Source organism: Bactrocera dorsalis, chromosome 3 (genome assembly GCF_023373825.1).
Source record: "Bactrocera dorsalis isolate Fly_Bdor chromosome 3, ASM2337382v1, whole genome shotgun sequence".
Classification (NCBI taxonomy): domain Eukaryota; kingdom Metazoa; phylum Arthropoda; class Insecta; order Diptera; family Tephritidae; genus Bactrocera; species Bactrocera dorsalis.
The window spans coordinates 17,413,979-17,437,613 of record NC_064305.1 but is presented as its reverse complement, the minus strand read 5'-3'; the positions used below and the strand labels follow the sequence as shown (position 1 = coordinate 17,437,613).

Genomic DNA, 23,635 nt, shown 5'->3' with positions numbered 1-23,635 from the left:
TAATTTAAAATCAATTTTAATTAATAAATTGTAAATAATTAAAAAATAAAATTAGTTCATTTTTTATAATTAAATTTATTTTTTAATATTAATTTATCTTTAATTTTAATTGATTTATTTAATTTTAATTAAATAATTAATTAATAAATTGTAAATCATTAAAAAATTGGTTCATTTTAATTTTTATAATTAAATTTCTTTTTAAAAATTAATTTATTTAATTTAAAATTAATTTTAATTAATAAATTGTAAGTCATTAAAAAATAAAATTAGTTCATTTTTCTAAGTTTTATAATTAAATTTATTTTTTAATAGTAATTTAATTTTAATTAAATAAATTAATTAAAATTAAATAATTTTTATTTTTTAAATTTATGTTATTTTATGTAAATAATTTTTTTATAATTATTTTTTTAATTTTTCAATACAGTTGAGTTTGAACTTGAAAATTATTTTTAATTAAGAATTTGGGGATTTTCGTCTATATAGTACATACGATATAATCCCCTAGCTTTTGAGATATCGATCTCAAATTTTACATTGTACATAGTTGCTTATTGTTTATAAGTAAATATGTAGGTACGTATATCTGAACTTCGTTCTAATAAGTCGATAAATCAAATATACATATGTGTATACATATATATTTAATTACATATACATAAAAAATATATATACCTATGTACATGTATACTTGTATATAAAATAATGTACATATGTTTGTGTATGCAATAAGTAATGCATATAAGTATGTATAAAAACATATATATGTATATACATATATGTATATGTGTGTAGGTGTACGCTGTAACCAAATGAAGAGAGTATTAAAAATGTCCACCCCCAAAAAACGGCACTTTTTAGCAAAAAATAACGAACATATACATACATAAATATCTGATGAACATATTTTGGTGACTCTCAATTCCACCACCATTTTTGAGTGCATAAGATGACAATAAAAAAAAAAAACCCGAACTAAACTAAATTTAGAAAAGCAAGCGCTAAAATTTTCATTTTATGCAAGAAAAAAAACAAGAGATCAATTTGAATATGCACGTATACATATAGTATATACATATATGTACATATGTATGTGTGTGTTGGTTGTCTTGTTTGAAAATTAATTATATATGTACATAGTTTTAACTATATACTATATAATTGCATACATATAATATGTACAAATGTGTGCGTAGTTTTTTTATTTAATGAAAAAAACACGTTAACTTCGGTTGCTTCCCTTTACTTACATATGTATAAAAAGTTTTCCATACAAGAAATTGGTGTCGAATGAGCAGTTTGTATGACAGCTATATACTATAATGGTCCGATCTGAATAATTTATTCTGAGATTGCAGCATTGTCTTAGACCATAATCCACACCAATTTTTGTGAAGATATCTCCTCAAATAAAAAAGTTTTCCATACAAGGAATTGGTTTCGAACGATCACTTTGTATGGCAGCTATAGGCTATAGTGGTACGATCTGAATAATTTATTCTGAGATTGCAGCATTGTCTTAGACTATAATCCACACCAATTTTTGTGAAGATATCTCATCAAATAAAAAAGTTTTCCATACAAGGAATTGGTTTCGAACGATCACTTTGTATGGCAGCTATAGACTATAGTGGTCCGATCTGAATAATTTCTTCGGAAATTACAGCATTATCTTGAGTAATAACACATGCCGAATTTCGTCAAGATACCTCGAGAAATACAAAAGTTTTCCATATAAGGACTTGCTTTCGAATGAGCAGTTTGTATGGCAGCTATAGGCTATAGTGGTCCGATATCGGCGATTCCAACAAATAAGTAGCTTTTTGGGGAGAACAAGACATATGCAAAATATCTGAGCGTTATCTCAAAAACTGGGTTACTATCATAACCCTTTAGGGTTTCCAAACTTCGAGGGCAACATAATATACCCTATACAGAGTATAATTTTATGGGTATGAACAAAAATTTACATTGAAACTCAAAATAAACTTTGCAATTTGCGCACTTGTTACTGTTTATTTCCATTATGAAAACTGCAGACAACCTGGATTGTATATTCGCAATGATGTAGAAATTTTCAAATTTCGAATAAAAAATTCAGTTCAATTTTCCACCACACAAAAAAAAAATATTCGCAATACCAAAAACAGTATTATATTTAAAAGTTATACGTATTAAAACAAATCCTTTCTAACGTGTACTCTTCGCAGGTCCAATAGACAATTGTAAAGCTTTAAGCTGGCTCTCAAAATACGCAAGAATCTCACCTATAACTCATCCACATCCTCATCATCCACCCCAACTAACATCAACGATCACGCATCCACATCCGCTAACGATCCTGAAATCTCATTATCATCCTTGTCCTCGGCCCTCTTACCGGCATCATTGCTGAGTACGACATTTCAGAATCTCATACCATACGCCATTGCAGGCATAGCGCCGGGACCGCATAATCTGTTGGCACCGCCGCCGCCGCCCTTGCCGGCATCCTCGTCTTTGTCGTCGCTGCCAGCGGCGTCTGCGACATCGAGCTGCGGCCCCAACAACGGTTCGAGCAGTGCCGATTCTAGCCCACAGACAAGCGCTAACAGCGCAATTTCAGCACACGCAGCCATGGGTGGTCCACATCCGCCATTGCCGCCGACCATTGAGGGTCAAACATATTGTTTACGTTGGAATAATCACAAATCGAATCTAGTGGAGATTCTTGATGCGCTAATTAAGGTCGAGAGTTATGTTGACTGCACAATTGTTGTCGACGATCAAGTGCAATTCAAAGCGCATCGCGTGGTGCTCGCCGCCAACTCGCCATATTTCCAGGCCATACTGCAGGACGTACCCATGGATCATTGCAGCATTATATTTCCCGGCGTTAAAGCATTTGAAATGCGTGCACTACTTGATTATATGTACACGGGTGAAGTGAATGTCACGCAAAGTCAGATACCCACAATAATGCGTATTGCCGAGGAGCTGGAGGTGAAAGGACTTTTCGATATGGCCGATCTGAAGGAGAAGTTCAACAAACTAAGCGAAGAACATGCGGATCGTGCCAGTCACGGTTATCCGTATGCCGCAGCCAGTACTTCTGGTCTAACCGCACCATATGCCATGGCTACGAGTTCATCCTCGGCACAAGGCCTACCCAGTGGTGTACACAATGGCAAGGAGCATCATGGCGCCGATTTTCCAATGCCTTCACAACACAATTCCTCATCCGTGATCTCAACATCATCGCACATATCACCATCAGCTGCCGCTTCGAGTACATCTTCGCCACCATATACTAACTATAAATCGCCATATACCAATCTGTATTCCAAATCGCCTGGTCCCTCTAATGGTCCCGGTTCTGCTGGGAATGGATCTAGTTTAGGACAAAGCAAATCGGCCAATACACCACAGACACCAACACACTCACAAACTCAACCGCCGAATGCAGATCACGCACAATGGCCGTTATCGCCTTCGGCAGCGGTCGGTATGTTGGGCTCCGTCTATGACTCTGTGCCAGACAATCCACTCAAGCGTAAAAAACTGTCGTCCATGACTTCAATGTTAATGAACCGCGATACACCCATTCTACGTAACGTCTTAGCTCAAGCCAATCCCGCCGATTCATCTCAGCCGATATCATTCTCTATGCCTAGTGCCAGCAAAACCGACAGCAAATCCAGTGCCGATAAAAACTCGCCGCATGGAGGTTCAATGGGTGGACACAACAACAACCATGGTCAGCACTTCAACGGCGGCGCCGACTTTGGTAGCGAAAAGGTCAGTACAAAACTAATAAAAATTAATACGCACTTAGCCCCATAAAAGTATATAAAAGACTAACTTTTTCCTGTACATGGAACTGATGATTCATTTACTGTTACAGAAATATCACGATGAACCACATTCGCCTTACACAGATCGTTCGTTTGATGACGACGCCTACGATGCCAAGGGCAATTATGGTGGCGGCTTCAGCTCCAACTCAAATCAGAAACCCGAATGGAAACGCTATAAACAATACACACGCAGCGACATTATGTCCGCCATACAGTGTGTACGGGAAGGTATGAGCGCACTACAAGCCTCACGAAAGTTTGGTGTACCGTCGCGCACGCTCTATGACAAAGTCAAGAAGCTGGGCATAACCACAGGTCGGCCAATGAATCGCACCATGAAACGTAGTCCGAGTACGGTGGATTCGACTGCTGCTTTCTCCTACCCACATGCTTATGGCGCCGAACCCTTAATGTCAACGATGCATGAAGGACGCAATGACGAACGCGAGCCCAAAGATCACCACCGCGCCGAACATCACCACATGCCACCACAATTGCCGCATTCGCTCTTAGATCATGCGTTGCTACAACAGGCGTTGGAGAGCCGTGGAGGCGATATTGCCGGACGTGGCGCACTGTTGTTAGCAGCAGCCGCACATGCTGCTGCGAACCGTATCTCAACCAGCCCGGGTCCGAACGGTTCGAATGCCATGCGTTCGCCGAGTCCACCGAATTATGGCCGCAAATACGGACGTGGCAGTGAGCAAGATTTTGCCATGGAGCGGGACGGACGTAGACGTGAACGCGGCAGAGACCGCGATATGGACAGTAGTCGAGAAAATGAGCGTCGCATGCTGGAGCATGAGTTAGATCGCGAGCGTGAGCGCGAACTGGCAAGTGAAAGTGATCGCGAACGCGAACTTGAGTATGAACGTGAGCAGCGCGAAGAACGCGAATGTGAGAGGAAACGTGCGCGCGAATACGAACGCGAACATGAGCGCGACATGGAACGTGAACACACACGTGGGCGTAAGCGTGCCAGCCGACGACGCTCTCACGACGATGAGGAGGAGACTACCGGCCAGGTTGAAGATCTATCTGTAGCGCGCCGCAATTGCATGTCACCAGCGCCAACAGAATCGCCACACAGACGTACACGTTCACCATCCTACTCACCACCACCACCACAACCGCCAACAGCAACAGCACCACCAACAGCGCTTGAATGCGGTAGTGGCGTTATAAAACTGGCAACCGCAGCCGCCGTTGCGGTAGCCGCGTCAACAGCCGATGATAGTCGTTGTTCGAGTCGCAGTAGTAACGGTTTAACGATGGCTGATAATATCAGCAACGATGAGTACAACAACGAAACGAGTGCCACCCTAGAGGCAGCAACAACAATGACCGCGATAAAACGTGAAATCATTAGCAGCGACGACGTACGCACCGACTGATTAATGCTCTCCATGGCGTGGCACTACGCAACCGATACCTGTTATGAATCGTTGTTCTGGAGCCGTTGACTGCTGTCCGTTATGCGTGCCATTTTTCGCTTACCGCGTACATAACTTTAGTAAGGAATTTACGGTGCAATAGGCGTCTGAAAGTGGGGGCAGTCTAAAGAAGCTTTAATTGAGTTCCCTAATGTTGAATTTTTTGAGTGTTAGTGGCTGCGAAAAGGGGCCACCTACTAAAAACCGACAACCGGTGTCGGACTTATCAGTGAACTCAGTGAATATGTATTAAATATTACTTGTTATTGGTGTAAATTCTTTAAATTTGGCAATGCGCACTAATTGTATACAACATTACTATTGGTTTATTAAAAAAAAAAATAATAATAATATGCAAAATATTATAATTCCTTGAAAAGCGCTTAATTTGCTGCAAAAGAGTAGGTGCCACAAACAAAAAAAAAACAGTTTGGGCGACAAAACTCGATGCGTGTGAACGCGTTCTAAAGCGGCAAGCGCAACAAGCGGAAGTTACTGTTGTCAGAATCACCCTGTGCCTAAAAGTAAAGTTTCTAAACGAGTGAAAAACTCTACAAATAAGTTAAATTTAGTAAAAGCAAAACAAAAAATTAAAAATTTAGACTAAAACATAGTTAGTTAAGAGAGTCATAGTCATGATTTTTTTTCGCAGTCCGGGTCAAATTTGTTCAGATATGATCAAAAAAATTTTATTTTTTTTTTGGCAATCGAGGTCGAATTTGATCAGATATAATCATGAAAAAACAAGTTTTTTTGGCAGTCCGGTTCAAATTTGATCAGATATAATCATGAAAAAACAAATTTTTTTGGCAGTCCGGTTCAATGTTCAGATGTAGTCATAAAAATTTTGTTTTTTTTTTTGGCAGTCTGGGTCAAATTTGATCAGATATAGTCATGAAAAAAATTTTTTTTTTTGGCAGTCTGGGTCAAATTTGATCAGATATAGTCATGAAATTTTTTTTTTTTTGGCAGTCCGGGTCAAATTTGATCAGATATATGTATGTACATAGATGTACGATATTAAGTTGAGTAAAGTAAAGTAGAGAGTGAAATGAACATTTCTCTAGCTCACAACTAAATAATTAAAGAAATTTGAAAAAAAGAATGTGAAAAAAAAACAAATGTCCAAACACAAGACTGATGAGATGGAAAGCAGGAACTTTTAAGCCACAGAGACTCAACAAAATGGTCGATGGACGAATTTGCATACAAAAAACATGTATAACAATATATTACGAGTATTTACAAAATCTACATATGTGAGCGCACTTTATGTGGAAGTCAATCAATAAGGCCTGTTTGGTTTGAGTTCTAAAATCTTGTCCCTGAAAATTCCAACAAAGCCTGCGACAAACCATGCTTTTTACAAAATGAAAGGCCATCAATTAACACTAGAAGCTAACAGTTGTCATATAACTTTTTAAAACTTAATGATGTTACAAAAAAAAAAAATTTAAGTTCAAAAAAAATTTTGAAAGAAAAAATTTTGAAAAAATGTTTTGAAAAAAAAAATTTTGAAAAAATGTTTTGAAAAATAATTTTAAAAAATTTCAAAAATAATTTTGAAAAATAACTTTGGAAAAATTTTTAATAAAAATTTTAAATATTATTTTGAAAAAAAAAAATATTAATTAAAAAAATTTGAAAACAAATTATATTCAAAAACATTTTTTATAAAAAGAAAATTGCAAAAAATTCAAATTCATAGTTTTTTTTTCAGAAAATAATTCAAAATTTTTTTTTGTAAAAAAAAATTCAAACTTTTTTCAGAAAATAATTCAAAATTTTTTTAGTAAAAAAAAATTCAAACTTTTTTTTGGAAAAAAATTGCAAAAAAAAACTAAAAATAACAGTTTTCAAAACTAAACTAAAATGTATTTGTACAACTTTACTACATTTATATGCCAGTGATTTGTTTGTAAAAATTAAACACAGTTTACTAATTAAGCTTAAAAGCAAAAAAGCACTATTTAGCTGTCTACTTTTAATTTAGGCTTAATAACTTTAAAAATAATATATATACATTAATATATTTAAAAAATCGCTCAAGTATGTGGCAGTTGCATACCAAACAATAACAATTGAAACAATGCTACCTCAAAACGGACACACACGCATGCCTACACAGCTGTTGGTGTTGTTGTACTGTACAATTTAAAATAAATTAATTTTTTATGTAAATGTATTTTTTTTATATTTATTATTTTCCGTATTCGCCACAAAATAAGTTCAATTTTATAAGACTGACACTGAACGGTAAATAATAGCAAATAAAAAAAGAAATAAAATAAAACAAAAAACTAAAAAACAATTATATATATGTCTGAATAAATAATAACATATATCAATAATAAAAAGTAAATATATATAACAATAAAAAAATAATAAGAGAGTTTTCTCATGCTTAAAAAAATAAATTTGACAAATCTGGCTACACACAAGCAAAGTATAAAGAAGCAAAACAAAACAGTAAAAAAATAAATAAATTGTAATTTTAAATATAAGCATAGGAGTTTTAGGGTTTTAAGAGTTTTAAGACTTTAAGTGCTTTAAGACTTTAAGAGTTTTAAGACTTTAAGTGTTTTAAGACTTAAAGAGTTTTAGAACTTTATGAGTTTTAGTATATTTAGCACTAATAAAAATACATGAAATCGTGCTGGGGGCAATGCAATTAAAAAAAAATAAAATGGTTTGATGTTAGCATTCAACAAAAGTTCAAATAAGTGGAATTAATAAATCTAAGTGTAAATAAATTAAATTTAATTAGTAAATTGCGAAATCCATAAGCTAAGTTTAAAATTTATACAAATTCGTATGTGGTTTTCAAGTGTGCGTCAAGTAGTTTAAACTATTGTAGAAAACAAAGTTTGCTTTTATTATTATTATTATGTTTCTTTTATTATTATAAAATATTTTTTTTGTGTTGTGTATTCAAGAAAAGTGTTAATTCCATTAATTGTAATATTACATTGCTTGAAAAGAAGTTCGTATAAGCACTTGGTAGTTTAGTTTGTAATGTTTCGTAATACAAAATATAATTTTAGTACAATTTTTGACTGAAACTTTCAAAAGAAACAAAACACACAAATTTCAAATAAAAAAATCCATTCTACAAAATAAAAATTATTAAAAAAATGTAATGTTTTTATTATTATCAATTTGTTTGCTGTGAACTATATTCGAGTATATACATACATTAGAGCGGGTCGATTTTTTTCTATACAGGGTTTGGCCGGAAAGTAATAGAACTGAGTCGATTTTAAAAAAATTATTGAACCAATCGTTACAATTCTTTAGAAACTTTCAAAATATGCTCCTTCTCTGTCGATGCTGCAATGCTGCCAGTGCGATTTCCAAGCATTGCAGGCGTCACGGGAGGCATACTCCGGAACAGCCTTGAAAGCCAAGGTGCATGCTGCTTGGATCCCCTCTGTCGTCTCAAAATGCTTGTCTTTCACCGGCCTTTTCAAGCAAGGAAACAAAAAAAATCCGGGAGGCCACATTTGGGCTGTAGGGCGGCGTTGGTTAGCTAGCTGTTCACAAGAAAGGCGATGTGAGCCGATGCGTTGTCGTGGTGCAACTTTCACTTTTGGGACCATTTTCGCGCACATCTCGCGCATGTCAAATGCTCTGTCACAATGTCATGAACCACAGATTTTGATACATTTAACATCTGGATAATTAAACGAATATTTAGTCGACGGTCTGAGTTCAAAACTTTGAGCACACGAGTTTGTCGAAATCTGAGGTCTCCCAGCACGGTCTTCATCAGCGCCCACTTCGCGGCTTTCCGAAAAGACTTGGTGCCACCGAAATACATCACTTTTTGTTTTAGCAACATCTGTGTACGCCTGTATGGTCATATCCAACGTTTCGGTAGCAGATTTATCGATTTTAACACAGAATTTAATCGCGTACCTCTGCTCTAACGAACGCTGTATTTTCGGTTTGCACCACTCACAGAAACACGTCGCGCGAAAATGTTTGTCCTGGCTCTCCAGCTGCTCGGAGACAACTGACCAGCCGCTCGTTCGTTAGCACCCTCTACCGAATTCAGTCGGTGTGCGCATGCTTCGAAGTACAGTCGCGGCGGAAGAAAGTCAGTCCAATCACTTTCCTGTAAAGTCGCGTTTGCTGAAAATGTTCTACGGATCATTCTGAACAACTTTGACGGGTTTCGAGCTAGCGATCTTTAAGGCGAATTTGTAAGCCCCAGTCGTTCTTCCTTTTTGCTGTTTGGCGCCAATTGGAGATTCTAAGTGTAGCCAGGTCCTTTTCCCCCTGGTCATTCGAACGAAATGCTGATCTTCCTCTGCCTCTGCAATCAGATATTCTTTGAACGCGTTCAACGCCTAGAGAGTATTCTCACTTGTAAGTCATTATTACAATCCACGATATATACCATTTTAACTAAATAGAATACCAAATATGTTTGTGAATGATCTATCTAAAATTAGGTCGAATAATGAATATTGAACATTTTTAAATATTAACAGCTGTTTCCCCGCCTTCGAGTCTCGCACAACAAGCAAAACACTCAAAAGTCGAATTTGACCGTTTTAAACTACCCTGTATTAAAACATTTTCCAGAGCACGTAAATTATAAATGACATACGTTCTCTGCATCAGGCTTCGCTTTATTGACATTTGTTTGACGGCTGTTACATTTCAATGAAATAAGTGTCACCACTCTTTCGAATTCAATTAAAAAGTGTTTTTGTCACAATTGGCGTCATTGGCTTTAAGATTGGCGTCGGCCAAATTACCGCCATTTCTGTGCAGTTTTAGGAAAATATCACAACATTTAGAATGCTTACAGAAACGATATCTTCCGTTGTTATATAATAAAGAACTTGAATAAAAATAAGTCAAATCTTTTATTGCATTCATATTTTTTTAATTTAAATAATAAGTTTAACTAAAAGCAACGTATATTAATAAATTAATAATGGATCTAAACTATAACTCAAACTATTATAAATTTCGAATCGAAGAAAGGAATCAAATATTTTTTTAATTCCCTCAGTTATTTTCCTTATATGCGTATTTAAATTAATTCACGTGATTTTCCAATATGCCAGTAATTACAAAATAAATAAAAAAAAATTAATTAATTTAGGCGCAATATTAGGATTTCAATGTGAGAGTTTTTCTACAGTGAAGTTTTATATAACATCATTTTAAAAATAAGTGGCAACTCTAAATAAACACACCGAAAAATACCAACTATAAATTGTAATACAAATGGAAGGAAAATTAAAAATAGAAAACAAAACAGTGCCACAATATTAATATATTTTAACACAAAGTAATAATTAGTATTTCCTTTGAATTAATGAATACATGAAAATTAATTTTGTTCCGAATACGTAACTATAATGATGCAGAAAAATAATAAAGTGCATGTAATGGAAGCAGACGACAATTCTATTAATGTATACAAATTTCCTGATGGTGGCGACCAAAATGGAAACACTCATCGTAAGATATAATTGAATTATATGTCCTAGATCATATTTTTTATTAAATAATACATATATAAATATAAACAATATCGTCTAATTCGTGTTTAACATAGGAAACAAATCAGCTGGTGCCGCAAAGAGGAAGAAGGGAACAACACGAAGGAAGAAGCGCCGATTTACGCATATTGAAGAAGATGCGCCTGAAGAACAACAACAAACGTTAAATAATAAGAAATTGTGCATAATTTGTGGGAATAGCCAGGAAATAGTTGATTTATCAGCTAATCCGATAATGAAAAAGACTATGGCCTCCTACTGTGAAGGCGATGGTGTGGTGAGTTTTGATATTGCATTTGTTAACAATCCAATTGCGTTTGTTATCGGTATTTAAAAATTATATTATTGTCATAGCAAGCATATTTATAGTTAATATAAATTTGTTATTTTTTTTTTTCAATAACAATTAATAGTGATTTTTATATGAAAATCTGATATTTTTTGCACGAGTAATTTACTGTCCCAGTTAACCGTGCAAAAAAGAGATCAATCGTACTTTCCACACTCCACTACTAAAAAATCTAATGTTGAATTTATAATGCACAAAATAAATACAAATAATGAATCATATTCAACTTCTTTTAACTATTTTATAGAATTTGGACGAATGTTTATCATCACTCTGTATTACTTGTGTATTTAAATCAAGAGCTGTAAGAGAAGTACAGAATAATATTAAAGTGCGCTTGCAAGGGCTTGGAAATGGTCAACTATTAAAAACGCCACAGTGTCCTACAAAGAAAGAAGAAAATTTGGATATCTCTGACTTTAATGAAGATATTGATATTGAAGGTAATATCAGACTAAATAATAAAGAAAGCCGTTTAAAGAAAACACGTACCAATGGTTTACGTGAAAAAAATCCACGACTGCCTACTGTGGCTACACTTGAACCATCACCTGCAACAAATTCGCCAACTTTTAATCATCTTCAATTCACAACACTTAGTAAACGCATTGACATCAACACGGTGCTCGATAATTCCATGGAAGATGTTGATAATAAAAATACTGTACAACTTACAAAATACAGATTGACTGAGATTTCCGGTACAACGACGTCAATACAACAACTGGAAGCCAAGGGTACGGAATATAATCCCGCCGTAACTAGTTCACTCTTATCCACAGAAAGGATCGAATTATTAGCATTATCAAATGTGCCTGACTTGCCACCATCGTGTTCAAATTCTACACATTCAATGCTACAGGTTGTTCGAGAACGTTCCGAATCGGTTTTAATAACAGAATCGGGTGGGAAAATCAACAACTATAAAAATACGCCACGCACAAAGTCGCGCAGAGTGTGTCGTCATTGTGGTAACACTTTTATGCGCAAAGATCACTATAATAAACATGTACGGCGCTGTTACTATCAAAATTCTCGAAGTTCGGCTTTATTGAGTGCCGATGTTACGAATAAACTCGACAAGAGTCCAACGGGGCCACAAGTAAGCGCCAAGCGAAAGCCAGTGAACAGTGTCAACCAGAGTGTAAACCCCACCACAGGCAATGACCGTGCCAGACGTATACGTCAGTTTCATTGCACCGAGTGTCAAGCCACGATGGATAGTATCACTCTCTTGAGACAGCACCGTGCAACACATCTACGTGAATACAAATGCGATATGTGTTATAAAAAATTTAGTACATTATATGAACACGACTTTCATCGTATCGTTTGTTTGGCCGAAAAGGAAGTGTGGCAAGAACAAACGCTTAGTGAAAACGAAGAAAATACTGCAAATGATGACAAGAAATCAGTGGTTAGGTCCGAACGCTCAGTCGCAAAGTCTACCGCTAGCCGTCGGTTGACACGTGCGCAAAGTCGTGCTCGTACAGATGTCGTGGAAAAACCTAAAAACCAACCTACCTTAAAACGCCGTTTAACTGTTTTAACCAGTGTCTCCCGCTATGTGCATAACAACAATAATAGCGAAGATAGTGATATAGATGATGATGATGATGATGATGATGACGTTTCCATTGCCGATTCAATGGATTCGAGGCGTAGAGTATATACGGGCGATTGGCTAGAGAGACGAAACGACAGTATAGTTTACGAGCTGCCTAATATACAAATTGACAGTGCAAAAGAATATGGTATGTAATGTGTATGACAGCTATATAAGAGTTTAGTTTTTTGCAATTTTGAAATTTGAAAATGTTTTCTTGTAGATCTTTACCTGTTGGATAGGCTGAAGGCGCAAATTAGAGCACAGGAGTTTACATGCTTAACGGACGACTGCGATTTCTTCACCGATACATTATTGAATTTAATGCTACACGATTACGTACATCATTTTAAAAGCTCATGGTTCTACTGTCAAAAATGTGGCAGCGTTTTTACAAGCAAGTAAGTGTCTAACAAATCAAAAATATACATATCTATACCATGAAGATGGATATTAAGTTTGCCACGAAGTTTGAAACACTCGGAAACTCCGGAGGTCCTATAAAATTGTTCAGTTCGGACTACAATACTACATAGTTGTCATAACTGATCTATCAAAATAAAAATTGTCGCATGTCCTTTCATACTATAAGAAATGAAGAATATTATAGCTTCGGTGCGACCAAAGTTAAGGTTTTTTCTCATTTTTAATACTGATTTTTAATTTAAAAAATAAACACCAAAAATTAGTTCGAAGCTAGTATACAATATATTCTAACTGAATTATATTTCAGAGTTTTCTTGGACTACCATTTAGACCGGCAAAATGGAGGCAGATACATTTGTTACAAATGCAATGAACAATTTATGTTTCAACATCAATTGGATTTACATCTAATATATCACACAAAACAGCTGAATCATACCTGTGATAAATGTAAATGTGAATTTCTCTCGGAAGAGAAATTGGCTCTTCATACGAAGCTTGAGCATAGTAACGAAACCGACAAGAATTTAATATGCATACAAAGTAAGGCAACATATGCGTCTTCTCGGTCGCCAGGCGAAAATGAGTATTTGAATGGCAGGCAACGGAAAAAGTACAACGTCAAAATACTTAATATGCGGCTACCTTATATGCCTTCGAGAAGACCTTTAGAGTTACCGGGTCATAAGCCATATCGACGTCGTATTGGCGTTATAGAATTTGAAAATGAGCGAAATCCAAATTGTTGTAGTTGTAAATAGTACCAAACGCTCAGGAGCAATGTACATTTGCTTACGGTTCTCCTGATTTGACAATGAAAATCAACTAAATGCGGAGAATATTTAAAATATACCAAATACTTAAACATGAATCAGTTATGAAGCCTCAAGTATTTTTGATTCATAACAACAAAGTAAAACAGTTGATTTCGACATTAAGCGTTGAAATTTTAACATTTTTACAAATTGTTGTTTTTATGCTGTCGACACAACCTTATTTAACCATAACAACCTTATTTAACCATAACAACCTTATTTAATTCAATCATGTACTTAACGGTACAAAGAAGTTTTATTGCGCAACTATTGTTTTAACATATTTTCACTTTCGCGCCTGTTTGTGAGATGAATTCATGTAATTTGTCAGTAATATTTGCTCAACTCAATTTCGAATTGAATATTGTTAATTGTTTTATTAAAACATATAGTTAAATCTATGTTTGTGCAAAATTTAGTGGTTTTAAATCAATTTAGCAAATTTGTGCACGAATGTCAACACTAATTTCGTGAATTATCAATACGATTATATTAAATATTTTCTTAATTTATTGTAAAACATTAAAGTTCGGGTAATTTTAATTGTAATGGAAAAATATACATATTGGACCAGTAAGAGTTGAGATCGCATTCAAAAAGTCTGAAATGTGAAACCTTAATTTTCAAAGGTACATATGTATGTGTTTTTCAAATAATGTTAGTTAAACAATGTTAGAAATTAAAGTTTTTTATGAACATTATTGACATCACTTATTGTAGAAAATTGTGCAATTGAATCACATTCGTATGTTAATGCACACCCATATTTTTTTACCTCGTTGTAGATGTTGTGTTCAATACTATTTGAGAGAATTGTCCATACAGTACCATTAATTAATGATAAATAAATACGCTTTCAAGTAAATCGAAGCCACTACTAAGATTTTATAATTAGATTATTTATAAAATATGAATATAATAAATGCATATGCGTGTATGTATGTGAATTCAAACCAACAACTTAAGACTGAATCATTTTCTACTGTGAAGTGGTAACTTATAGTTACTTAGGGTTCCCGAGAAATGGATGCTTAAAGCCTAGCGAAATTTAAATATTTAGCAAAATATGCTCAGCTCGGCTTCGGCGTTCACTCTGTACAACTACTGAAGCATATTTTTGTGCCGTTAGATCGATCTTTTCATCCAGTCAAGTTATGCTTTATACCACATTGCAGGAAACTCTTCGGCTGCATCGAAACTATGAAGAGATTTCCGGCTGCAATCCTTATAGCTTAAAAGGGTATAAAAAGATCCATGTCCTTAATTAGATCTGTTACTGTCAACTATATGCTGCAGTGGTCCGATGTGAACAGTTTGTTTGGAGATCATAGCGAAGCTTTTGGTATTGATCTACGTCAGTTTACACAGCCATATTAGTTTTGCGGGGATACCAAATTCAGTCATAGCAGAAGCAGCTTTAAACTTGACGTAGAGGGAGTGTGTGTCGATCCTTTTTCTCTTGTCTTTTCCATGATTTGGAACTGCGGTAGAAAAACAGACAGACGGACATATGTACCTAAACCGGCTCAGCTCGTCACCCTGATCATTTACTATATATGTACATATATACTTTATAGATTCTCGAACATTTCTTTCTAGTTGTTACAAATTTCGTGACAACTTATATCGGTATTTTGGTTGTCACGATTGTCACTAAATTACGCTTGTGACGGTGGTTTAGTGACGGTGTTCTGCTTGTCACGATTGGCTCATGTCTCTAATTGTCACAATCCTAATTTAGTGACGATATTCTGCTTGTCACGATTGGCTCATGTTTGTAATTGTCACAATCCTAATTTAGTGACGGTATTCTACTTGTCACGATTGGCTCATGTCTCTAATTGTCACTAAATTAGGAATACCGATATTAGTATACGTTGTTCATGATATAATACTTTTGTTGTAACGACTCTCCAACACTATATATGTTCTATAGTGTGAATCTTCGGATTCATTATTTTTGTCTTCACCTTTCAATTAAGTGAAATATTTTTCCAGCGAACAGTTTTTGAGTTTAGGAAAGAGAAAATAGTTGCTGGAAGTCAATTTAAAGATTGCCCTAATCAAAGCTCAATTCTTTATATTAATCGGTATCACAAGTTGAATGTGCTTATCAACACACAGCTTCTTATCTACACCTAGCTTCGTATCAACTGTGCCTTCTCCAATCAGGAAACAAGGTTTTGTCAAATTTGAAATTAAATTTTATGAAGAATTGTGCACCAATTAATTTAAAAAAAGTTTCTTGCACATTGGCACCCTGTTGTAGATAACTGATTTTCCTATATCTGGCAATATTGTAATTGAACGCCATATTGGTGGTTTCCGTAATTTCTCTACAAGAATTTTCCGCATTCTCATTTTTTTCACCGCCGCTGTTAGACACAGTTTGAGTGTTTTTAAAAGACGTGAATATATAGCTCATTGTAAAAAAAAGTAAAATTAATAAGTAAAATGGGCGTGCAAGTAGTACCTATTTCTCCCGGTGATGGTAAGTGCAAAGCAAATACTAAAATTCTAAACATTCTAACCTGTTTTATGTGATTAATAATGTTGTACATATGCATATACATATTTATTACATACTTAAATAGGTAGTACATTCCCTAAAACTGGACAGGTGGTGTCTGTGCATTACACTGGAACATTAGACAATGGCACTAAGTTCGATTCTTCTCGTGACCGCAATAAGCCTTTCAAATTTACACTTGGCAGAGGTGAAGTAATTCGTGGTTGGGATGAAGGTGTTGCCCAGCTTTCTGTCGGTCAGCGCGCTAAACTCATCTGCTCGCCGGATTATGCCTACGGTAGTCGGGGACACCCAGGCGTTATTCCACCAAATGCTACTTTAACTTTTGATGTTGAATTATTAAAAGTCGAGTAAACAGGTCCAGTAACTAAACAATACGCTATGATTATTAATTACGAGTAAGAGCAAAGTAAAGAAAGTTTATAACCATCTTAAGAAATGCTAGCTAGAAATAGTAAAACAACACTTTTAACTCAAACCAATTAGAAACCACATAGAGACTTAATATCAAAAATCAGAATTTTCGAATCAATCAAGTATGAAGATATGTTGCACAATTGATAAAATGTAAGTTCACATACAAAAAAGATTCAGAAATCTATATACAATACAACATTTGCGCTGAATCTAACTATTAAAGTAACATCTAAATTAGTTCATTCCATTATAATTATTCTGAAAATCTGGTCGTAGTGAAATATGTAAAGAATATCTGTTAAAATGCATTTAAAACACCAGAAAACAATTGAATTTTACTATTTATTAAATGTTCTCATACTTGTAGTGTTATTAAATCAGCATTCAATATTACTTAATGAAATTATTTCGATAAATTGAAAAAAAAAATAATAATTGTAGAAAGTTAAATAAATTAATTAAAACTTACCATTGGAATTTTTAAAATTGAATATGTCAATATTTCTCATCACAGTCGGGTTGGGCAATTAAGCGGCACTGATTTATATTCATCAAGGTTATCTATCATTCAACAGCATCCCCAAAATATTTGTGGAAATGTTTGGGCTACAAAATATTCACTGTTTTATTCTAAGGGTGTGTACATTTATTTGTATGTATGTATACTTAATATGTTACTAAGGTATTTGATGTGGGGTATAAAACAAGAAAAATTTGTATTGAGATACATAATTACAACTTTTTGTCATTGATAAAAAAAAAATAGAATTATATACACAACTTGGATTTTTCCGGCGATTAGACTTCAGAGAGTAGTTTTTTATGCCGATCCGTTAGTAGAACAAGTATAGTGAAACTTCACATATTGACATTCAATGTTGGTATTGTAAATAACAGTACGGTAAGCTGAAAAAAATCGACTCAAAAATTGCAAAAGAAAAAGTAGATATGTCATCTTAAATTTGTATACTAATAAATTTAGGCTCTCTTCAGAGCGATTGCTCTAAAACTAGTTCGTGTATATATATACAGACAGACATGACTAAGTCATTTACTTAAAATATACATACATATAGGATATAAGTTGAAGGATTACACCGCGATATAGGGCCTATTGCGCCCTCTCCTAGGTCAAAACGACCTCCTCCTTAGCCCCATCATATTGATAAATTCCAATAAGTTCTAGGTGCTAATGGAGCGATTTAATCTCTATTTGTAAACATGAATCCAAGGGCTTTCATACTCCGTCTGCGGATTGCTCCGCAGTCAATCAGCAGGTGTTCTGAAGAACCCACAATTTGCACAATAAGCTTTAAAAAAAATATATAAAAATGGAAATATGTTTCAAATTAAGCTAAACATTTCTGTTATTGTTGTAGCGCCGGGAAGATTTCCCTAAATAACTATGAAATCTCGACAGAGCGGTGCTAGGCCGGTAACAAATCCGGGTCGCTATCTGTTACGTAGGCCGAAAAAATTATTGATGCTAACGAAAAGTTTAGAGCGATAAACTTGCTAATCAGGGAACGTCTAAAATATTCTAGGTTAATTGAGCCAAATTTTATTGTAATATTTTATATATTAATAGTTATTTATTTCTTTTTTCGAATATATTTTTCTCCCAACCGTTTTCTTTCAAAATAGTTTATCGATTTCCTTAAACCCCGTATTCCAAGTAATTTTCCGATTATTTACGGATTAAGCACTGAATAAAGTGGCAGCACTGATCAAATGTCGTATAGAATGTGGTGAAATTTTGTAAAGAAATTTTCTTGCTTTTTGTGGTTTACACTTTCATTCCCTTTCAAGCTTTTTGGGTTTGTAAATTTTCTGAGTTGCTGATGGTATATAAATAACAAAACAAGTGTTGAAGTATATTAAATTTACAATATCGGATTTGTATTGGCATGAGAGAGGTTACTAAAAGTTATAGACGCACACATTAATGTAAAAAGGTAATACAATCATATAAAATCTAATCAAAAAAACTAACACTGGACTATTAATCGGAATTTCGCCAAGGTAAGGCGGGTTATGGAAGGTGTTGGCAATGAAGTTGCGGCTTCAAATGAAACCCTAATGGCAGCAACAAAAAGTGACGTAGTGAAGGATGTGTATTTAGTCACCAAGGACACTTTCATTGTCGAACACAAAGAGAAAAGGGATAATGACTCAATGCCAGAATTGAATGGCACTCGAGACGAATTGCGTACGGTCCAACTAGATGCTTTACCTGATGAGATACTAGAGTTCATACTTACCTATTTACCACCTTATAAAGATTTGGAAAGCTGCAGGCTCGTTTGTAAGCGTTGGAATTCAGTAGTAAAAAGTAAGTGTAAAATATATATACATATGTGTGGTTCATATACATTGTTGTTTTTAACAAATTATGCTTTTTTTGTAGATTTAATTCGACGCTCGAAATTAAACTTACATAAAGGCTTAATTGATTATCGATTAAGATGGGAAATTTTTTCACAGCAGACCGCTGCGAATGTTGCAGAATGTAAAAATACAACAAAGAATTTGGCAATACCCCCTTCTCCGCCACCAGTTATCGCTGGACGATTTTCTCACTCAGCTGTAAGACATGGAAATTCGATGTATGTTTTTGGAGGGGGATCCTCCTCTGATACCACATTCAATGACTTGTGGCGCTTCGACTTGTCCGAAATGAGTTGGGAACGTCCATTGTCAATGGGTTCCTATCCATCACCTAAAGGCAGCGCATCTATTGTCTGCTGGGGAGAGCAACTGGTGTTATTTGGCGGTTGGCGATACCCATCTTTGCATCCACCATATCAACCTTGGTGTCTCTTCGATGAACTTCATTTCTATGACATAAACACTAATCGCTGGACATTACGCATTACTTTGTCGAGCCCCCCTCCTATGGCAGGACATTCTGCTAGTGTGCATGGTGATCGTATGGTTATATTTGGTGGTTATCAAATTGCTGATGGTGTGAATAGTAACTCAAATGAAACATGGTGCTTGAATCTTAACGAGTTGAAATGGTGGCAACCTCGATTTATGGGTAATACAAAACCCCCACCACGCTATGGGCAGTTTCAATTGGTATTGGATGAGTATCACCTGTTGATTGTTGGTGGTTGTGGTGGTCCCAACAGTGTATACTCAGATGCTTGGCTCTTGGACATGTCACAAGAATTATGGTTATGGCGTGCCATACCGATACGCAACAAAAAATACGGAGCAACGCACATGTGGTGTAATCCTGCCTGTAAAATTGGCTCTAAATTGGTAGTGCTTGGCCCTACACCAAATATGCCACAAGATTTCCAAATGATGAAGCAGATGCGTGTGCCTGTTGGCGCATACAGACGCCCAGGTGGTGGAGCACAAGGAGATGGTGGCGTAGGCGGTGCAGCTGTAGAAATGCCAGCACCTCGTTATGGTGTAGTACAACAACACAATCAAAACAATATCTTTGATAGGCAAAGACTATTGGGTGGCGGCATACAAATGGCAGCAGTACCGCCAAATCCTCCCATACAAAGACAACAACCACAGCAGCAGAGACTTGACAATGCACGTTTAGGCGGACCGGACGAACAATATTTCGCCAATCGACGTGCAATCCTACAACAAAATCAACAACAACAAGTTAATAACATATATAATAATAATATAAATGATAGCCATAGCAACCTTCAACCACGACGTGGTCGTCTTGGTAATTTGCATGCAAATTCACCAGCCTATGCAAGGGCTGTAGAGGAGTGTAACCAAAACCGTCCATCTTGTTCAAATTCTGCTTCTGTACCCTCACCGTCACCGTCGCCATCGCCATCAGCATCAAGTTCATCCGGTTCTCGTACAAATGGTACCGCCTCGCCAAGAAACGGTAATGAGGTTATGCCAGGTGGTAACAACTCGAACGACATTGAAGCAGCGCACCGTTTGCAGCGAAATTTAGCATTACGTTGTAGGGACAACGAACCATTATTGCCCAAACGTTTCGACGAATTGTATGAAGTGAGTACGAATATGCACACCCATGTATGTACATATTAATAATTGAAAAACATAAAGCCAAATATTTTTAGCAATAGTATTAAAAAAATGTGCATTTTTAACGCTTTCTTTGAATTCAATGACGGTATTAAAATAACAACTTTTTTACCTACAGGATCCGTTTCGAATGGCAGCGTTTAATGTGCAAAACCGGCCTCGTAGTGTTTCAAAAGATCATAATGAGCGCATACGTCGAATGGAGGAAAAGATGAATGCTTTAAGAAATTCAAGACGTAGTGCAATGGTGGGTGAACCTAAAGCTATCAAGGAGCCATCGCCTAAACGTATTAAACGAAACGTTCTGTCGTTATTCGTTTGTGATCTCTCGGCGGCAATGGATAAGGATGATCCCCATTTGCAATGGGTGGAGTATAAGAATTATGGTGTTATACCTGGAGCACCAGAAAGGTTGATACTTTCTACTATGGTTGCGGGACACGGTGAATTGATATTATTCGGAGGTGTACATAAAGAGACGCTTGGTGAGATAACGCATCAAGTTTCAAATTCGGTCCATTTGCTAAGCGCTCCGCGCGAAATAATTTAAGTTGTTATTTTAAAAGGTAAATATGGTATATTTATAAAATAAAGCTTACTATCTATATATACATACATATATGCGAAAATAAGTCGTTTGTATGTTTAGAGTATAATAATACATAAGTGTGTGTGTATTTTTTATTTAATATATTGACTTATTGTTCATTCATTGTCAAACTCTCAATTGAAAGTCTACTTTATCTCCACTTCATTTCTTCTCCACACAACTTACCAAAGTGTTATTCGGAAAAGCATTAATTAGTAAAACAAAAAGATTGTTTTATTCTCTTCTAACTGTGTTAGAGTTAAAAGTAAAAAAAAATTGTAACTAAATTAAATATTAGGCTAAGCGCAAAGAATGCTGCCAGAAAATCACTAAAGCTAATATTTCAATAAAAACTATAGACAAAAATGAAAACCTTGTAAATATATATATACATATATATGTAATTAAAAATATAGATTTTTAAATACACTTTGCAAAGATCGATTCGACACTTCCTTTCGCTTTCCGGCGCAGACGTGCATGTGTTAAACTAGATTGGAATAATAGAAATCCTGAAAATGAAATAGCTTAATGGCATGAATATTTATGTGGTATTTAATATATGTTTTATTTTTCTATAAATATAATTAATAAAAGTAATTTGAATTAAAAACTATTTGATAACTAACTAATTACCAAAACTACTACCTAAAACATTATTGTTTCTAAATTCTGGAATCAATATTGGATCTATTTAAATGGAAGGGTAGATGGAATGGTTAATTGCGCAAAGATGTCGGTTGTTTTATAATTTCAATTACAGATTTTAAAGTTAAAATTAAGTTTTTTAAAGTGTCAAATTTGCGTTACGGTTAAGTTACGTATTGCAGTTTTCAATTTTTTTTTACAAGGCAGCAGGCAACTCTGGTGCATATCTGTCAAATTAAAAATATACTAGGATTTCGTTCATTGTCAAAGAAATTTAAAAGTTTCTTTGAAACACTCACGAATTTATAAGCATATAAATTAATTTTGGAAGTTGGAATAAAATGAAAACTCCGCCACAACGTAGAAAAGGACAAAATGATATTCATCAAGCGCGGGGACGTTTTAGAAATGTACTAAACGACACATTGGCCGGTTCCGATGATGATGGGAACGCTAGTGAAGAAGATTTACCACATCGTGGCCGCCCACCAAAACATTTAGCTAATACAATGCAAAGGGAAATCCAGTCACCACGTAGCTCGCGGCATAGCAGCTTGTCACCAGGAAAATACATAACACCAACAAAGCGAAGAAAGCGTGAAGAGCGAGATTCAGAGTCAATTGGAATGGAGAACGAACAGTCGTCATCGGTACAACCAACACAAAAAATTCAAGCGGAGAGTTTTGTTATGAAATTGTTTGATCGTAGTCTTGATCTTTCAAAGTATACGGAACAAACCGCATTATATCCCATATGTCGGGCTTGGATGGCAAATCAACCACGTAATCCAAATATACGCAGTTATCGCGATAGGCGTTCACCATCACCAGTTGAAAGGAAAAGTAATGCCGCTGAGTTACTTGAACAGTTACAAAGAGGTGAGATTCGTAACGTGAAGTCAATGCCAGCGCCGAAACGAACTGATCTGCCAAAAATACCCGTAATGAATCGTGATGTCTCATGTACCAAAGAAATCGATGATGTAGTATTTGGAAGCAAGAATTTAAACAAGGACGAGCTGCTGGATAACCATTTGATTAAGTGGAAGACGCTCAAATCTAGTTGGCTAAAGCAGAACAGTAATTACCAGAAACGTTATGAAATCAACCATTTGATCTTACAACAACTCTTCAAACCATAAACACTATAATAATTAGATATTAGAATTTTATAAATTACGTCAAATATGTACATACATATTTGCTTTAGCAATAATATGTAAATATGAATATGAATTTAATAATATTTGTCTACTTTGAAGTTTTTGATAATTGATGCGTTTTAGTTATGAAACATGAGTTATCCATTTTTATTTTTTTTTTTGTTGTGGAAGCGTCTGCTTAAATCTTACAAAATTTCATGTGAGGATTATAATCCTTAGTCAGAAAGAATCGTCCAGACTACCCGGAGAACCTGTGTTGT

At 35.2% G+C, this 23,635-nt stretch overlaps 5 protein-coding genes across 9 annotated transcripts in view; all 5 read left to right on the top strand.

Annotated features, from left to right (window-relative positions):
* LOC105224692 (uncharacterized) overlaps positions 1–5,689 on the top strand; it is a 37,765-nt gene extending 32,076 nt beyond the window's left edge. For 2 of the 4 annotated variants that reach the window (XM_049452498.1, XM_049452501.1), the window contains exons 2-3: positions 2,438–3,780; positions 3,887–5,689. In XM_049452498.1, the coding sequence (XP_049308455.1) occupies positions 2,438–3,780; positions 3,887–5,233 (2,690 nt within the window). In that variant the 3' untranslated portion in view covers positions 5,234–5,689. Of the gene's footprint in view, positions 1–1,836; positions 2,153–2,213; positions 3,781–3,886 lie in introns of those variants that run through there. The other 2 variants (XM_049452500.1, XM_049452499.1) reach the window with 2 other exon arrangements.
* A 4,766-nt stretch (positions 5,690–10,455) lies between these two features.
* LOC105224691 (zinc finger protein 184) lies at positions 10,456–14,950 on the top strand. The gene is made up of 5 exons (XM_011202847.4): positions 10,456–10,753; positions 10,851–11,071; positions 11,391–12,897; positions 12,973–13,150; positions 13,483–14,950. The coding sequence occupies exons 1-5, from the start codon at positions 10,651–10,653 to the stop codon at positions 13,934–13,936; spliced, it is 2,463 nt and encodes an 820-aa protein (XP_011201149.2). The 5' UTR covers positions 10,456–10,650; the 3' UTR covers positions 13,937–14,950.
* A 1,331-nt stretch (positions 14,951–16,281) lies between these two features.
* Positions 16,282–17,405, top strand: LOC105224690 (peptidyl-prolyl cis-trans isomerase Fkbp12). The gene is made up of 2 exons (XM_011202846.3): positions 16,282–16,481; positions 16,585–17,405. The coding sequence occupies exons 1-2, from the start codon at positions 16,445–16,447 to the stop codon at positions 16,872–16,874; spliced, it is 327 nt and encodes a 108-aa protein (XP_011201148.1). The 5' UTR covers positions 16,282–16,444; the 3' UTR covers positions 16,875–17,405.
* Positions 17,406–18,693: 1,288 nt separating this feature from the next.
* LOC105224689 (uncharacterized) lies at positions 18,694–22,180 on the top strand. Of its 2 annotated transcripts, none has more exons than XM_011202845.4 (4): positions 18,694–18,892; positions 18,965–19,269; positions 19,345–20,939; positions 21,094–22,180. In XM_011202845.4, the coding sequence occupies exons 2-4, from the start codon at positions 18,972–18,974 to the stop codon at positions 21,523–21,525; spliced, it is 2,325 nt and encodes a 774-aa protein (XP_011201147.1). In that variant the 5' UTR covers positions 18,694–18,892; positions 18,965–18,971; the 3' UTR covers positions 21,526–22,180. The 2 variants fall into 2 exon arrangements, with proteins under 2 accessions (XP_011201147.1, XP_011201146.1); XM_011202844.4 differs by having other exon boundaries at positions 18,696–18,892; positions 18,960–19,269.
* Positions 22,181–22,428: 248 nt separating this feature from the next.
* On the top strand, positions 22,429–23,511 carry LOC105224688 (protein lin-37 homolog). The gene has a single exon (XM_011202842.4). The coding sequence runs from the start codon at positions 22,554–22,556 to the stop codon at positions 23,352–23,354; it is 801 nt and encodes a 266-aa protein (XP_011201144.2). The 5' UTR covers positions 22,429–22,553; the 3' UTR covers positions 23,355–23,511.
* Positions 23,512–23,635: the final 124 nt, after the last annotated feature.

Excerpts from the sequence above, each read along its gene's own strand:
- LOC105224691 (XM_011202847.4), top strand. The coding sequence starts at position 10,651 with ATGATGCAGAAAAATAATAAAGTGCATGTAATGGAAGCAGACGACAAT. Across the intron at positions 10,754-10,850 it reads CCAAAATGGAAACACTCATC|GAAACAAATCAGCTGGTGCC; the intron begins GTAAGATATAAT and ends TGTTTAACATAG. Across the intron at positions 11,072-11,390 it reads ACTGTGAAGGCGATGGTGTG|AATTTGGACGAATGTTTATC; the intron begins GTGAGTTTTGAT and ends ACTATTTTATAG.
- LOC105224690 (XM_011202846.3), top strand. The coding sequence starts at position 16,445 with ATGGGCGTGCAAGTAGTACCTATTTCTCCCGGTGATG. Across the intron at positions 16,482-16,584 it reads ACCTATTTCTCCCGGTGATG|GTAGTACATTCCCTAAAACT; the intron begins GTAAGTGCAAAG and ends ATACTTAAATAG.
- LOC105224689 (XM_011202845.4), top strand. The coding sequence starts at position 18,972 with ATGGAAGGTGTTGGCAATGAAGTTGCGGCTTCAAATGAAACCCTAATG. Across the intron at positions 19,270-19,344 it reads TTGGAATTCAGTAGTAAAAA|ATTTAATTCGACGCTCGAAA; the intron begins GTAAGTGTAAAA and ends CTTTTTTTGTAG. Across the intron at positions 20,940-21,093 it reads GTTTCGACGAATTGTATGAA|GATCCGTTTCGAATGGCAGC; the intron begins GTGAGTACGAAT and ends TTTTACCTACAG.
- LOC105224688 (XM_011202842.4), top strand. The coding sequence starts at position 22,554 with ATGAAAACTCCGCCACAACGTAGAAAAGGACAAAATGATATTCATCAA.